At 41.2% G+C, this 18,350-nt stretch overlaps 1 protein-coding gene across 1 annotated transcript in view; it reads left to right on the forward strand.

The window, feature by feature from the left end:
• MALT1 (MALT1 paracaspase) overlaps window positions 1-18,350 on the forward strand; it is a 69,598-nt gene that overhangs the window by 35,560 nt on the left and 15,688 nt on the right. Inside the window, exon 10 of the mRNA XM_065406776.1 lies at window positions 3,882-4,085. Within this exon, the coding sequence (XP_065262848.1) occupies window positions 3,882-4,085 (204 nt within the window). The remainder of the gene's footprint in view (window positions 1-3,881; window positions 4,086-18,350) is intronic.

Raw genomic sequence — 18,350 nt, forward strand, 5'->3', positions numbered from 1 at the left:
TTGTGCTACATGATCACCTATGCCTTCAGATTAAGATGGAACGAGGTTTTTTTTAATTAAATAAAAATAAACAGCACAATAGCAATAGGTGTTCCTCAGTCAGTACATGAACACCTTGGCTGCAACAAATGCCTTCTGCTGGAAATATGTGCACTGACTGCACGCACATAGTGTTTGAGTGTCACGGTAAGTGTTTCAATACACTTATTAGATGAGTTTTGCCATACTTTATTAAAGGTTAGGGTTGCCAACTTTCGAATTGCACAAAACCCAACATCCCTACCCGGCCCCTGCCCCTTCTCCAAGGCTTTGCCCCTGCTCACTTCATCCCTCCTCCCTCCGTCGCTCACTCTCCCCGACCCTCACTCGCTTTCAGGGGGCTGGGGTGTGGGAGGGGGATGAGGGCTCTGGCTGGGGGTGCGGGCTCTGGGGTGGGCCCGGGGATGAGGGGTTTGGGGTGTGGGAGAGGGGGTGGGGCTGGAGCAGGGGGTTGGAGTGCAGTGGGGGTATGGGCTCTGGACTGGGGGTGTGGGCTCTAGGTCCCTGCCGCCCCTAGGCACATGGGCGGCCAGGGAGGCGCCGCGGGCTGCCCTCGCGCCCGCAGGCAATGCCCCTGTAGCTCCCATTGGTCGCGGTTCCTGGCCAATGGGAGCTGTGGAGCCAGCACTGGGGCAGGGGCAGTCTGGGGAGCCTCCCAGGGGCCATAAGGACCTGGCAGCCTGTTCTGGGAGCTGTGCGGAGCTAGGGCAGGCACGTAGCCTGCCTTAGCCCGGGACCCCCGGTGCACCGGCGAACGGATGCCTGGCAACCCTACTAAAGATATAATATGTTTCCTAACTTTATTGTGTGATTTTAATCTTGTAAGTAGAGATTGTTCTTCAAAGAAAAAATAAGTGATGGGGAGAGAGAAGGTGAAAGGGGGTCTCTACACGTTACAAGGGGCCTATCTAATTGGGACATGTCTTTTATTAACTTGAAACCACTCTGTTAGCACATCTGAACTTCCATCTTCTTGTAAAATCTGTCTTGCTTGACCTTCTTGTGAAATATAACCATACCATTTAGCGTTATTCAGTACTCTCTTTTGTGTATAGGTTCGTTGCATTTGGGCTGGAAATCTCTGATCAGCCAAAAAAAGGCCATGTTACCTCTTCATTGCAAACATTCTAACTTACGTATTTTTGACTGTCTGATTGCCTTAGTAGTCTATCTTTGATTGTTAGGTGTCCTGAATGGCAGATACAAAATATATGCCTATGTTCAACCTGATTCCAGCATTTGATTCTCAGAAATCATAAAGTCTATAAATAGACAATTAAAAGAACCTCATAGCTTACAGGCATAGACACATCATAGCACCTTTGGTACCATGTTTGTTACAGTCCTAGAATTCCTAATGTCTAAGTTAAGCAACAACTTTGATGCTCAGTTTCTTTTAGACAAGGGGAATTTCTTACTCCATTGTCCATTTTATGGGATTTGGCTTTGAGGTAGCTTGAAAACGTCCACTGGAATTGGATTCTTTGGCTAAGAACCTTCCTTGTGAAAGAGAATAAACATAGACTGTAACAATAAAAGGTCAAAGCATTTTGTTGAAACAGCAAGATACAAGCTGTGTGCATAATGGCAGGCTTCCATGCCATAATAAGTCACTACAGAGAGAAATTGATTGCTGTTTTTGCCTGAGCCAATTCAGTTGTGTTTATACAGAAGAATCCACACGGTAGAAATAAAATGGATCTGATACCTCTTGACATCCAGCACAAGTTGAAACTCAGTACCTCATTAAAAATGTTGTGATTTTCCCTGTTACCAGTACCTCTCCCAGTATCACAGTCAGTTATTGGGCAGAAGTTATGTGTTGAATCATGCAATTTCAGTCTCTCTCAAATCTTTATCAACAGTTTTGAATGATCACTGACTAGCGTCAATAAGCTTGCTACCAAAGTTTAACGTGGTGTGATTTCAGATATTAAATTGTGTATGATAGGATCTAATTCTGGTAGCCAGTTTACTAGCAACTAATACACAAATTCCAGGTACAACCTCCTCTTCTATTAAAATCATAGTTGAGAGTTAGTGCTTCCATGACCTTAATTAGAAGCTCTTTATATGGATTTATTCAAACATCCTTGCACTAAACCCTTTCTAGAAAAAGCATTGAGTTCATATCCAAGATATTCATGAACTCTACTGGCATAATAGACCAGTAGCAAATGGAAATTGAACTTGTGTATGTTTAAGCAATTTAATTAGACTTGATGGCATGCAAATTTTTATTAATTTATAGCTCCTAATTTGTAGTGTTAAGTAAGAATAACCTATTTATGCTGACAACACTGCATTTTTTTGGACAACATTGACACAACATTGTACAAAACATCTAAATAGGTGGTTATTGAAGCCTTGAAAGTGTATAATTTTTTAAGTCTAAAATGACTTTCATTATATTGTAGCATAGCTAGTTATAGCACCTCCTATAAATGATCCGTTTCTCTCTTTCACTCAAACTGTGAACAGCCCAAACAGTAAATAGACTTTGAAGCAAATTTTTTCTGCCACTTGAACAGGTATCCACGGAGCCTTGGTTGTTTTTTATTCACACATCTGAAAACTTTAAATTTGTCTTATCAATATGCTGAACAAATGTTGTGAAATGTGGACCCAAACGAATACTTTTCTCTGTTTTGGAGGCTCCAAGGGTATCCTGCTAGGCAGATTGAGTGACTGCAAGTCTGTGGCTTTAGAATAGGTCAAGGCCTTGGAGGCTTTTCAGCTGCAAAAAAAGTTTTAATGATAAAGATGCTATGAATCTTTTTTGGGGAGGTGAAAGGGTACAGGTTAATAAGCAGTAGGCAGACAAAACCAGATAGTTGCTTCCAAAGCAGTTTTGAAGGTGTGCACTTTCCCAAGCTGCACATGCATGCACACTGAATCATTGGCCTTTAAGGTAATGGAAGTTAGACTCTGATCCTGCAAGTGACTTTTCATGCATGCATGGGGAGTCCAGTTGACGTCATTGTGTGTATTTGGGGGAGTGGAAGAGGGAATTTGTCATGCAATTCTCAGTGCAAGATCTGGGTCTTAATGAGAGAATCTGTTCGTGGTCAGCACAAAAATGATTTAAACTTTTGGAAAATACATTAGTTTTGATTGAATAATCCGATAAAGGCATCAGTCTTCAATAAGTACTGTCCACTTTTACATTAAACTCTCAAACCTCAGCTATTTTTAATGTAGTTCTGGTCTAAACAATATAGCAAGTTATTAATGGGGAGGAAGGGGTTCTCTTCTCACTTAGAGGCTCTCCAATGCTCTAAAAACGCTATAGCAATTCTTGCTCAGACCTCCAAATTTCACATTTTGGGAGAGATCTAGCATGGAAGATTTATTATGGGAATGTTTTGGAAAGTTACGTGCCTATGAATATAGGGTTGCATAGAAAACTTGGGTATAGTATTTGCATACTGGCACAGGCAATATAATACTGATTCAGATACATTTCAATACTGTTATGGAGGGTGAACTACTTTCTTGCACTTCAAGAGAGATGCTAACTCGAGGCAGGCAGAGAATCATAGGTACAGTAGTGACTGACTTATTGACAGAACAGCCAGTTAAGAAGCTTTGGATGCATTTGTTCACATTCAGGACACACTGCAAGACTTATTTGGTTTCCCAGGCTTTTTCAGAGCAAGTGATTGGAAATTAATGAAATTTTAAACCAGGCACCTAGGAGAGTTCTTTGCTGGCACAGAGCCATTTTTTTTTTTAATGTACTAAATATTTTACATGCACTTAGATTTGAGAATAGCTCATCTTTTTTTAAAAAAAATAAAATATTTGACTCAATGTATAAAAATGTTTTCATTTCTTTGCAGCAATTGACAAAGTAGCTTTGTTAATAGGAAACATGAGCTACTGGAATCACCCTCAGCTGAAAGCTCCAATGGTGGATGTCTATGAATTGACCAACTTGCTGAGACAGCTGGATTTCAAAGTTGTTTCTCTTCTGGATCTTACTGAATCTGAGATGCGGAATGCAGTGGATGAATTTTTACTTCTTTTGGACAAAGGAGTGTATGGTAAGAAAGTCACGATATGTCCAACTAATTTAGTAAAACATTTTTGAGTCAGAATACTCAGACATTAACTTACACCTCTCTGCCAGATCACTAAGTCCTACTTGATTGTAAAGCAGACTTCACTGTAAATAGCATGTATATGGGGGGAAGGAGGAAGTGAGTTAAACACCCGCCAACACATTCTGTGGCTTTGAGTAAAAGGTATTGTTGCTTTTATTAGTGAAGAGATAAAATCTTTGAGCCTCTTTCAACCACACCTAAATGTATAGTATTCTGCTAAATACTGCTACATACTTTCACATTAAAAAGGTTTGTTATTTGCTAAAGATTGCTGCATTTGTGTGGCTTGTTTTGGTAGTGGGACATGCATAATAAGTTTTGTGATCTAGGGAAAAAAACACGAAGCAAGAGTCAGCGCTGTGTAGTGTTTCCCAGAATGCACCAATACAGTTAGGCAGTGTAGCAGATGTAAATGCACAAACCTACTTGCAATGGCAGAAAAGAAGCTGTGAGGAAACAATGTTACTTGTAACCAGTTAGTTATCTGCCACTAACTGGTTACAAAATCACGAATGAGCCCTTTGAGTCATTGTGCTGCATGCATCTGCAACTTTACACTCACTATATTTTGTTAACTTTGTACTCCTACAACTTAAAGATGATGTGCAAATGAGGAAAAAGTTGTCTTGCTTCTTCAAGACACATAAATAAGTTCCTTTTCTGCTTGTTTGTTTACCTTGGGACTATCAGGTCCTGTCTTTCCTTTTTTTGCTGGAGGTCTCACTGGAAAACCAGGCAACTGGAGGGGGGAAGCTTTCTCAGCCTTAAATTACATGGGTAGTAATAATAATAGTTTATTTGTATTACAGTAATGTCTAGAAGCCTAAACCCAACTTGAAACCCTGTTAAGCTCAGCGCTGTACATACATAGACTAAGAAACAATCCCTGCCCTGAAGACCTTGCAATCTAAATAAACAAAACTAAGACGGGGGAAAAAAATAAACGTTATCCACATTTTTATAAATGGAGCAGTGTATTGAATCTTTAACAAAGATTTTTCCTCCCAACTTTGTCAAGCTTTTAGGTTAAATAGATGATAAAATTTTTCCCTCCCTCCCCAGTTGTGGTGGTTTTCACTTCCTTGGTACTTGTGATGTTGTCCTGCTAGTTCTGCAGTAATTCTCTATGGGGGGAAGGGTAGACAAACCTGAATTTCTAATATTGAAAAACAAGCTGAGAAAGCTTTTAAAAAAAGCTAACACCACTATTTTAGGCCTTCTGTATACATCATGAAGAAACAAAAAAGACACTAACTAAATTTGTTTGTCTTTATAAGTCACCTTTAGATTGTAGAGAAAGAAGCTGGGAACTCTAGAGAAAGAAATGCTATGAACTTCTGATGCTGTTGCTTGTCTGCAACTTCAAGTGGCCAAGGGTTCATCAAATAGTGTTAAATCCTAAGGTCCCTGTGACGTTGCACTCAATGTTTTATGGAAATATTCCAGTTACATCATATTCACACTCATAAGCATATCTTTATGTGACAGGTCTCTTGTAAGGTATCATAACAAAGGTTATAACCTACTGAATATATTCCTCCTATTTGTATGTATGTATCATTCTTGTATCTGAAGCTAGAAATATGAAGTATAACTCTGAGGTCCTATTGTAATTATGCAAAGTGTGGGCCATTAATGGTGGTTTAGAATCTTGATGGTTCCATTGACTAGGACAATTGATTGTGGATGGTTTATTTACCTGCAAGCCTTCCTGTGTACGTGTGGGCCAACCTGTGAGTAATGAAGAATGAGGTCTTACAGTGACATGTGACCATGTCACCTGGTAACGAAATCCATCTTAAATCTGATAGTTTTCCATTTAGATGGAGGGGTGGGGATCCAGAGAGACAAAAGATTCCTGCCTTGTGCCAAAGCTATACAAGGGGGGCGGGGGGCCAGAACAAATGGGACTGCCAGTCATGAGAACACCCCTGCTTTCCACCTAAGATGTCTGCTGGAACTAACAAAGACTGTACGAGGGGAAAGGATTGGGCCCAGACTAGGAAAGAGTCTAGTCTGTGAAAGAAGCTTATTGGAACATCTCTGAGGGTGAGATTTTACCTGTAATCGGTTTCTTAGGCTTAGACTTGAGTGTTTTTGCTTTATTTTGCTTTAGTGACTTACGTTGTTCTGTCTGTTACTTGAAACCACTTAAATCCTACTTTTTATACTTCTGTTTATTAATGAACCCAGAGTAAGTGATTAATACCTGGGGGAGCAAACAGCTGTGCATATCTCTCTATCAGTGTTGTAGAGGGCAGACAATTTATGAGTTTACCCTGTATAAGCTTATTCAGAGTAAAACGGATTTATTTGGGGCTTGGAATCCCACTGGGAGCTGAGCGTCTGGGTGCTGGAGGCAAGTAAACTGTTGAACAGTTTTTGGTTAAAGTCTGCAGCTTTGGGGGCGTGGACCAGACCTGGGTCTGTGTTTCAGCAGGCTAGTGTCTGCTCAACAAGGCAGGGTTCTGGAGTCCCAAGGTGGCAGGGAAAACGGGCTCAGAGGTCATTTCAGCACGTCGGGTGACAGTCCCAAGGGGGTCTCTGTGACCGAACCCATCACAGTCCCAATTCTGGCAGAACTCAAACAGAACTGTTAGTGAACACCTCTGTTGGAACCTCTCCCTGAATAAATACTGCAGGATTTGCCCCTTCATATATCTTCACATATTGTGTCAGGAGCTCAATATGTGGTTAATGACTGGGAGAAATAAGTTAGAAAATGGCAACCTTAAGCTATTTCAGGATTGAGATAAAAGTGTACTTTGCAACACAGGGCTAACTTTAATAAGTTTTAATTTATTATGATATCCCCTAGATATTGACAAATTTATGGATGTGCAAACTAGTTTACAGGATGAATATTGCACATCTGGTGTCACATTGAGCTTAAACTTCCCCTTTCCCCCTGGACAGGTTTATGATTTAAGTCACAAATTAACTGTATGCTAGTTTCTGGTGGAGTTTTTTGTCATTAAAAACTTGCCTTACAAGTGAGTCATTGCTCAGTACTGTGATTGAGCTATATTGGCAAAATGTATCAACAATTTTCTCAAGAGAGTGTGGCATGGAAAATGGATCTGTCTTTCCTAAGTCTCATCTTGAAGGGGGAAGTTGAGTCACTGTCTCTGCTATCTTGGAAGTGGAATAGATCAATTCAGACAAAACTTTACTGCTTTATTAGGGAGCAGGCCACCCTGAATTATCTGATGCAGAGTGTGAAGAGAGTGTGACGTTGTGCAGTCTACATGGTTTTATAAAAACATGATAATAAGTGAATATAATGTAACTGGGATAGTTTTATAAAAAATTTGATAAGTGACTATAATACAAATGGGATATGCTTTGTGCAAAAGGTCTCTTGTAAGGTATCATTACAAAGCTCATAATCTACTGAGTGTGATCATCCTATTTGTAGAAATGTACCACTCTTGTATCTAAAACTAGAAACATAAAATGCAACTCTGAGGGCCTATTGTAATTATGTAAAGTGTGGGCCATTAATGATGGTTTGGAATCTTGATGACTCCCATTGTCTGCAGATGGCTGTTTACCTGTAAGTCTCCCTGTATGTGTGTGTGCTGGCAAGTGAGTAATGAAGTCTTGCAGTGACATGTGATCATGTCACCTGAACTGGAATCCATCTTTAACCTGGTGCTTTTCCAGTGAGGGGGGGTGGAAACCCAGAGGGACAAAGGGTTCCCGCCTTATGCAAAAGATATATAAAGGGGTGGAAGAGAACAGAGAGGGAGAGGAGCCATCATAAAGAATCCCCTAGCTATCACGTGAGCTGCAACAAGAGCTGTACCAGGGGAAAGAATTGTGCCCAGGCCTGGAAGGTGTCCAGTCTGAGAAAAACTTACTGAAGCATCTCTGAGGGTGAGATTATCTGTATTCAGTTTGATTAGGCATAGATTTGCGCATTTTATTTTATTTTGCTTGTAACTTACTTTGTTCTGTCTGTTACTACTTGGAACCACTTAAATCCTACTGTCTGTATTTAATAAAATCACTTTTTATTTAGTAATTTACTCAGAGTGTGTATTAATACCTGAGGGAGCAAACAACTGTGCATATCTCTCTATCAGTGTTATAGAGGGCGAACAATTTATGAGTTTGCCCTGCATAAGCTTTATGCAGGGTAAAACGGATTTATCTGGGTTTAGACCCCATTGGGAGTTGGGCATCTGAGTGCTAAAGACAAGCACACTCCTGTGAGCTGTTTTGGGGTAAACTTGCAGCTTTGGAGTTCCACTTGTGGAACTCCTTACCTGAGGAGGTTGTGAAGGCTAGGACTATAACAATGTTTAAAAGGGGACTGGATAAATTCATGGTGGCTAAGTCCATAAATGGCTATTAGCCAGGATGGGTAAGAATGGTGTCCCTAGCCTCTGTTCGTCAGAGGATGGAGATGGATGGCAGGAGAGAGATCACTTGATCATTGCCTGTTAGGTTCACTCCCTCTGGGGCACCTGGCATTGGCCACTGTCGGTAGACAGATACTGGGCTAGATGGACCTTTGGTCTGACCCAGTACGGCCTTTCTTATGTTCTTATGTTCTTAAGTGATTCAGACCCTGAGTCTTTGTTAGAGCAGACTGGAGTGTCTGGCTCAGCAAGACAGGGTGCTGGAGTCCTAAGCTGGCAGGGAAAACAGAAGCAGAGGTAGTCTTGGTACATTGGATGGCAGCTCCCAAGGGGGTTTCTGTGATCCAACCCGTCACAGAGAGGTCTGTTGCTGACTAGCTAGATTTGATTTTTTTTAAAAGCTGTTTTTGTGTACATTACTTTTAAAATAAGGATTTAGGACAGAGGCTAGAATGCTAAACTTGTGTCCTATACAAATGGCTCTAGAATTCCACCCCTACCTAAATTCAGCCACGAAACTGCTTAATCTGGTATTTTACTCAAACGGGTGCCAGGCCCACATGAAGTTATTTCTTTGTGTGGCTTTCACACTCATGTGATACCTGATGCTTGATACATGTAGGACTGGCTGACCTGACATTCAAAATATCTTTCACCATTTATATATCAGAACAAAGACTCACAATCATATGGAAATCTATTGTGGCTGTAAACTTCACTAGACTTTCTGATGGTATGACTTCCATTTGCCTCTCATGTAAAATACTTATGTTGTTTCTTGTGTGTTTGGGGGAGCTATGGACTCCTATTCTGTTTAAGGCTCTCTGTTTACCTTAGCTGTTAACATGAATTTAAAAAAATAAGTGACCAGAGGCTTTGATGTAGTTCATACTGGCTCTATGTGAGAGCATTTGCAAAGTGCGTTTATATAGTTTAACCTTCGTTTTTCCATCTAGCTGATATCTGTGAAAGCCAAGCATGGCCTCTCCCAGTAAAGTTTAGCATTAAACCTTCATAAATTACTTTATCATTTAAATGATCATTCTGGATAGTGACTATTAGTATCTCAGAAGCAATATAAAATATGCTGTCAGGGTATAAATTGCTAGTGATTTATTACATGTTAGTGGGCACAGCTCCAAACATAAGAGGCACAGCTGCTACCCCCATTTAGACCTTGTTTCAGATATTCATGATATTTACCATGACATTGTGTAATTAGTACTTGCTGCCAGGAATGTGGCATTTCAAATACTGTTCCCTAAAAGTAGAACTGATAAATTGGTGAGGGTGGTCTCGGTACTTTAGTTCCTCAATATATTTGATATTAAATGCAATGCAGAATTATTGTGCTCATCATATATAAATGAGATGAGAGATGTAACAGCATAAATTTTAAAGATTGAAAGTAATCTGGCTGTTTTCTTAGTAAAAACTCTGGAGATCACTTAAAATGTTGATTTCTGTGATGAACTTCACTTCTGATCCTGATGTTAGTACAATAACTGTTTGTGACCATTGCATCTTAAATACTTTTGCTGGCTGCTCATCAGATATCCTTAACCCAGTTACTTGTCCCATGACAGGAAAGAAATCCAGTTACTATTTTAAAATAAACCTATCTGTGATCCTGTCACCCCTCCTTTAGTACTGATCGCTCCAGTTCTTGGCAGGATTAATCTACATAAAAAGCTCTGTCTTGTTCTGTGTCAGGGTTAGAATACAAGCCTATGTTAATGATGATTTGTACAATATTAATAAATGGCTGACTGCCTTAAACAGAATAGGGCCTAAATTTGGCCCAGAAATACCAAGGACCAAGATGTTAATACTGTCTTATCAGTGGCTGTTGTAAGCACTGACTTCACTGGGATTATTTACGTGCTGAAAGTTGGGTAAATATGTTTTAATACCATATGGCATCCAGGTAATGGCTAAGTAGTACAAATTAAATTGCTAACTCTTCAGTTATTTCAAACTTTTCTACCGTGACTGGTAATTGATACCAGCTCTCTAATGGAGCAAAGTGAAGAAACTTCATAAACCTAGGGACTCATTCTGATCTCTTTCTCTCTGACTTCATTGACATCTGTGAAGATACTCTTCATGTACTCTGATGTAAATAAGAGCAGAATTTGGCCCCTAATCTTTTTACATTGACCCTGTGATCCTTAAAGCAGGAATATAATTGGAGACACAGATGCTGCAACAAGTATCCAAGTGTTCACCTTCATTGTAAAAGCAATGTCAAGCATTCAATTTCCAACATTTCAACTAGCGTATACGTAATAGTGATTTGTTAAAATAGGACCATTCAAAATAAACTGGCCAAGTCTATTGAGCAAACAAACACAATCAAGTGGTTTTAAGTTCTGCCTTAGAAGCCAGTTTGTAGATAATGCCTATGATTGGTGATCAGTTACTAAACTAGATAGTTTAGCAATAGGGTACCAGCCATATACAGGGAGAGCATTTGCAGAATGATATAACTAGCTAAAACAAGGAAGGCATTAATTTAGACATAAGTTTATTTGTATCCCACTCTTGAGTAAAATACTTCTGTATATTTAAAACAATCACAAGAGAATTAATTTTACTTAAAATTACACCTACGCAACAGTTATTCTGTTGTGGTTTTGATATGTATGCATGCACAGCCACAACTGAATTATTCACGCTAGTATGTTCATTTGCATAGTTTAAAAAAATCTTTTAAATACCTAAGTTAGTGTGTTGCAGCAGAGATCATTTCATAGTACTGCTGTGTTAATTCAAGTGGAAGATCAAAGGTTGAATGCCAGATGTGGTCTTATACTCTCTAAGACTGATGTGGTCCATTACTCTTCAAGCTAATGAAGGCTGAAACCTCCTGTATCTTAGAATCATAGAATATCAGGATTGGAAGGGACCTCACGAGGTCATCAGGTCCATCCCCCTGCTCAAAGCAGGACCAATTCCCAACTAAATCATCCCAGCCAGGGCTTTGTCAAGCCTGACCTTAAAAACCTCTAAGGAAGGAGATTCCACCACCTCCCTAGGTAACCCATTCCAGTGTTTCACCACCCTCCTAGTGAAAACGTTTTCCCTAATATCCAACCTAAACCTCCCCCACTGCCACTTGAGACCATTACTCCTTGTTCTGTCATCTGGTACCACTGAGAACAGTCTAGATCCATCCTCTTTGGAACCCCCTTTTAGGTAATTGAAAGCAGCTATCAAATCCCCCCTCATTCGTCTCTTCTGCAGACTAAACAATCCCAGTTCCCTCAGCCTCTCCTCATAAGTCATGTGCTCCAGCCCCCTAATCATTTTTGTTGCCCTCCGCTGGACTCTCCAATTTTTCCACATCTTTCTTGTAGTGTGGGGCCCCAAACTGGACACAGTACTCCAGATGAGGCCTCACTAATGTCGAATAGAGGGGAATGATCACGTCCCTTGATCTCTGGCAATGCCCCTACTTATACAGCCCAAAATGCCATTAGCCTTCTTGGCAACAAGGGCACACTGTTGACTCGTATCCAGCTTCTCGTCCACTGTAACCCCTAGGTCCTTTTCTGCAGAACTGCTGCCTAGCCATTCGGTCCCTAGTCTGTAGCAGTGCATGGGATTCTTCCGTCCTAAGTGCAGGACTCTGCACTTGTCCTTGTTGAACCTCATCAGGTTTCTTTTGGCCCAATCCTCTAATTTGTCTAGGTCCCTCTGTATCCTATTGCTACCCTCCAGCGTATCTACCACTCCTCCCAGTTTAGTGTCATCTGCAAACTTGCTGAGGGTGCAGTCCACGCCATCCTCCAGATCATTAATGAAGATATTGAACAAAACCGACCCTTGAGGCACTCCACTTGATACTGGCTGCCAACTAGACATGGAGCCATTGATCACTACCTGCTGAGCCTGACGATCTAGCCAGCTTTCTATCCATCTTATAGTCCATTCATCCAGTCCATACTACTTTAACTAACTTGCTGGCAAGAATACTGTGGGAGACCGTATCAAAAGCTTTGCTAAAGTCCAGGAATAACACATCCACTGCTTTCCCCTCATCCACAGACCCAGTTATCTCCTCATAGAAGGCAATTGGGTTAGTCAGGCATGACTTGCCCTTGGTGAATCCATGCTGACTGTTTCTGATCACTTTCCTCTCCTCTAAGTGCCTCAGAATTGATTCCTTGAGAACCTGCTCCATGATTTTTCCAGGGACTGAGGTGAGGCTGACTGGCCTGTAGTTCCCCGGATCCTCCTCCTTCCCTTTTTTAAAGATGGGCACTACATTAGCCTTTTTCCAGTCATCCATGACCTCCCCCGATCACCATGAGTTTTCAAAGATAATGGCCAATGGCTCTGCAATCACATCCGCCAACTCCTTTAGGACCCTCGGATGCAGCGCATCTGGCCCCATGGACTTGTGCTTGTCTAGTTTTTCTAAATAGTCCCGAACCACTTCTTTCTCCACAGAGGGCTGGTCACCTTCTCCCTATACTGTGCTGCCCAGAGCGGCAGTCTGGGAGCTGACCTTGTTTGTGAAGACAGAGGCAAAAAAAGCATTGAGTACATTAGCTTTTTCCACATCCTCTGTCACTAGGTTGCCTCCCTCATTCAGTAAGGGGCCCACACTTTCCTTGACTTTCTTCTTGTTGCTAACATACCTGAAGAAACCCTTCTTGTTACTCTTAACATCTCTTGCTAGCTGCAACTCCAAGTGTGATTTGGCCTTCCTGATTTCACTCCTGCATGCCTGAGCAATATTTTTATACTCCTCCCTGGTCATTTGTCCAGTCTTCCACTTCTTGTAAGCTTCTTTTTTGCGTTTAAGGTCAGCAAGGATTTCACTGTTAAGCCAAGCTGGTCGCCTGCCATATTTACTATTCTTTCTACACATCGGGATGGTTTGTTCCTGCAACCTCAATAAGGATTCTTTAAAATACAGCCAGCTCTCCTGGACTCCTTTCCCCCTCATGTTATTCTCCCAGGGGATCCTGCCCATCAGTTCCCTGAGGGAGTTAGTCCGCTTTTCTGAAGTCCAGGGCCCATATTCTGCTGCTCTCCTTTCTTCCTTGTGTCAGGATCCTGAACTCAACCATCTCATGGTCACTGCCTCCCAGGTTCCCATCCACTTTTGCTTCCCCTACTAATTCTTCCCGGTTTGTCAGCAGCAGGTCTAGAAGAGCTCTGCCCCTAGTTGGTTCCTCCAGCACTTGCACCAGGAAATTGTCCCCTACACTTTCCAAAAACTTCCTGGATCTTCTCTTCCCACCTTCCATGCCAGGCTTTGAATTTCTTGTGGGTGTGGTGGGGGAGGTGATAACTTTTCAGTTACCAGAGAATGTGAAGTAGGCAAGTGCTCACGTTTATAGGGATTGGTGCTTGTAATCTAGCTGGTGTCCAGAAAAATCTATTAAAGATTTTTTTATATTGAATTGAACCTAGATGAGTAGGTGCCAAGAATTGTGTTTTATGGGCTTGGCTACACTTGCGAGTTACAGCGAATTAAAGGAGCCACGGGCGCACTAGCTCACTACCCGTGCACACTGGCAAGGCATGTAGAGCGCTCTGACTCCACGGTTAGAGCGCTCCTGGTACTCCACCTCAGAGAGTAGAATAACGTTGATGCGCCCCCACTGCAGCGCCCCAGCGTCAGTGTGAACAAAGTGTTGCATTACTGCACTCTGATCAGCCTCCGGAAACGTCCCATAATCCCCTTAAGTCAAGTGGCCACTCTTGTCATTGTTTTGGATATGCCCTTTGAAATCTCCGTTTGACCGCCGGCTGCTTATCTGCTCCGAGACAAAGCAACCGTTACTGTGGAATGCTATGTGTGAGAGAGAGGCGGGGGGGGGGGGAAGGGGGAGGTCTGCTGCTGTCTGAACTTACAAGACAGCATGCTGACATGCTCTCAGCCCCCCAAAAACCCACTCTCTCTCTCCCCCCACATACACACAACACACTCCCTGTCACACTCCCACCCCACCCCACCCACCATTTGAAAAGCACATTGCAGCCACTTGCATACTGGGATAGCTACCACAATGCACTGCTCTCTGTGGCCGTTGTAAGAGCTGCTAATGTGGCCACGCCAGTGCGCTGTCAGTGTGGACAGACTACAGCGCTTTCCCTACTGCACTCTACGAAGGCTGGTTTAACTCAAACCGCTCCACATCTGCAAGTGTAGCCATGCCCTATATTACACAATAGCTACTTCCATGAGTTGTTCTACAAGGAAATTTTTTCAGCTTTCCATTTGGTCTTGTGTAGGAATGGGTTGACTGTGAGAGGGTGCTTCTAAATCGCTGGTAACATTGGCTAGACAAAGGAGAATAATTATGAGTTCAGGTGGGTAAACAATGTAAGGCCATGATTCAGGAAAACGTCCCTATTCAGGAAAGCATCTAAGCATGTGCTTCAGTCCCAGTGAAGTCAATAGGCTAATGAATGGGGGTAAGTAAAATGTGAAGGCATCCTGAATTGGTATCTGATTAGGAAGTTGATTAGGCTCAGGAGCATGTCTGTATGACAGTAGCAGTATTTTCAATATTGAAGTAAAATACGTGTTGACCCTGGGAGGCTATTTAGAGTTGAGGGATGAAATGCTGTATTGTTTCCATCCCCAGTTACATATGATATGCTCTTAGTGGTGTTGGGTGACTACCAAAGGTCATTACTAAAGCTGTTTTCTTCTGCTTACAGGCATGGGTTGTGTAAGCTGTGGAATAGTTTGGCCACTATAACAGTGGTACTAGATTGATACAATAGGGCAGAAAAGTCTGGGGCAACATTCTTTTTAAGGGGGTTTGACTCTGACTCTGTTCGTTAGACACCTGGGCTGTTTTAACTTGTACTTCAGCGGTGGTTGTTTTCTGGTCTGGGGTGAGTGGATCTCTAGGTACATTATTGCATATTTAGACCTGGATAAATAAATAGTCTTACTAATTTAGGGTCAGATCCAAAGCATTTTAAAGGATCCCTTTGAATACAGCATGCTTTGAATGAGGTACTTTAGGATCATGCCCAAATTGCCTGTTAAGCAGATGCTTGGCACACAAGTTGCTTTCTAACGTCTCAAAACTCACCAGTCAGCTGTAACCACAGGAATCTTATAATTGTCTTACTTTTAATTTAATTTATATTGTAAATTGTTTTAACTAGATGTTATATCAACTGTACCCACTTTAGAATTGTACCTTTTTAATCAAGTGATGCTATTGTGAGTCTCTGAGCTTCTGCCAGGTTTGAATGGCATCACAATTCAAGTGGCGTTTAAACAGTTTTTAGGCTCTAACTTGCCTTGTATTTGCTTTCTGTGCACTTATCTTTTCTCTGAATCTAGGTTTACAGTTTTCCATTGAGTTGTGAGCTGTGCTCATTACATGTAGCAACTTTCAAGGTCTCTCTGTAGTTGTTAATGATTTGGAAGCTTATAAATAATTGAAATTGTTGGTTTAGCTTAGAAGTGCCATGTCAATATCATGGTATTTCTGAAACACAAAGGACTGTAGTTGAGTTGAAGTTGCTTTTCTTTTATTACAATAACTAAAATGTACATCTAGCTATCTAAATATAAAAGTTGACTTTGATATAGGTGATTTCAGTGTTTTAAATGTACTTATGCTATTTTCACATTCTGAGTGCTCAAATCTTATGGTGATGGGTGCTTCATAATTCCATTCATTTATTTTATTTGTATAGAGCCCCAGTCATAGGGGCTCTGAGGAAGATCCATAGCTGGCATAAGAACATAAGAACATAAGAAAGGCCGTACTGGGTCAGACCAAAGGTCCATCTAGCCCAGTATCTGTCTACCGACAGTGGCCAATGCCAGGTGCCCCAGAGGGAGTGAACCTAACAGGCAATGATCAAGTGATCTCTCTCCTGCCATCCATCTCCATCCTCTGACGAACAGAGGCTAGGGACACCATTCTTACCCATCCTGGCTAATAGCCATTTATGGACTTAGCCACCATGAATGTATCCAGTCCCCTTTTAAACATTGTTATAGTCCTAGCCTTCACAACCTCCTCAGGTAAGGAGTTCCACAAGTTGACTGTGCGCTGCGTGAAGAAGAACTTCCTTTTATTTGTTTTAAACCTGCTGCCTATTAATTTCTTTTGGTGACCCCTAGTTCTTGTATTATGGGAATAAGTAAATAACTTTTCCTTATCCACTTTCTCAACATCACTCATGATTTTATATACCTCTATCATGTCCCCCCTTAGTCTTCTCTTTTCCAAACTGAAGAGTCCTAGCCTCTTTAATCTTTCCTCATATGGGACCCTCTCTAAACCCTTAATCATTTTAGTTGCTCTTTTCTGAACCTTTTCTAGTGCTAGAATATCTTTTTTGAGGTGAGGAGACCACATCTGTACACAGTATTCGAGATGTGGGCGAACCATGGATTTATATAAGGGCAATAATATATTCTCAGTCTTATTCTCTATCCCCTTTTTAATGATTCCTAACATCCTGTTTGCTTTTTTGACCGCCTCTGCACACTGCGTGGACATCTTTAGAGAACTATCCACGATGACGCCAAGATCTTTTTCCTGACTCGTTGTAGCTAAATTAGCCCCCATCATGTTGTATGTATAGTTGGGGTTATTTTTTCCAATGTGCATTACTTTACATTTATCCACATTAAATTTCATTTGCCATTTTGTTGCCCAATCACTTAGTTTTGTGAGATCTTTTTGAAGTTCTTCACAATCTGCTTTGGTCTTAACTATCTTGAGTAGTTTAGTATCATCTGCAAACTTTGCCACCTCACTGTTTACCCCTTTCTCCAGATCATTTATGAATAAATTGAATAGGATAGGTCCTAGGACTGACCCTTGGGGAACACCACTAGTTACCCCTCTCCATTCTGAGAATTTACCATTAATTCCTACCCTTTGTTCCCTGTCCTTTAACCAGTTCTCAATCCATGAAAGGACCTTCCCTTTTATCCCATGACAGCTTAATTTACGTAAGAGCCTTTGGTGAGGGACCTTGTCAAAGGCTTTCTGGAAATCTAAGTACACTATGTCCACCGGATCCCCCTTGTCCACATGTTTGTTGACCCCTTCAAAGAACTCTAATAGATTAGTAAGACACGATTTGCCTTTACAGAAACCATGTTGACTATTGCTCAAGAGTTTATGTTTTTCTATGTGTCTGACAATTTTGTTCTTTACTATTGTTTCAACTAATTTGCCCGGTACCGACGTTAGACTTACCGGTCTGTAATTGCCGGGATCACCCCTAGAGCCCTTTTTAAATATTGGCGTTACATTAGCTAACTTCCAGTCATTGGGTACCGAAGCCGATTTAAAGGACAGGTTACAAACCTTAGTTAATAGTTCCGCAACTTCACATTTGAGTTCTTTCAGAACTCTTGGGTGAATGCCATCTGGTCCCGGTGACTTGTTAATGTTGAGTTTATCAATTAATTCCAAAACCTCCTCTAGTGATACTTCAATCTGTGACAGTTCCTCAGATTTGTCACCTACAAAAGCCAGCTCAGGTTTGGGAATCTCCCTAACATCCTCAGCCAATATATGGCATATATTGTCATAACTCTTCAATTGACTGATAATAACTTTCAGCAACTCAGGATCTGGCTTGGCAACTAGAGTGTACTAAAGTTCCTTTTAAAACCAGATCCTGCAATAGAGAAGTTAAGGAAATACCAGGAAGAGGCAATGGGGAAATTCTGACATTATATAAGCCTGTGAGTTATATAAAGAATTAATATACCATAAAAATTTACAAGAGGCAGAAATCATATTCACTGTCATAATTTTTGTCTTTGATACTGAGATTAGATAGTTTTATTGCAAATTTGATTTAACTGGTTGTCTTATCAAGG

The sequence above is a fragment of the Emys orbicularis genome, chromosome 6, assembly GCF_028017835.1.
Source record: "Emys orbicularis isolate rEmyOrb1 chromosome 6, rEmyOrb1.hap1, whole genome shotgun sequence".
Classification (NCBI taxonomy): domain Eukaryota; kingdom Metazoa; phylum Chordata; order Testudines; family Emydidae; genus Emys; species Emys orbicularis.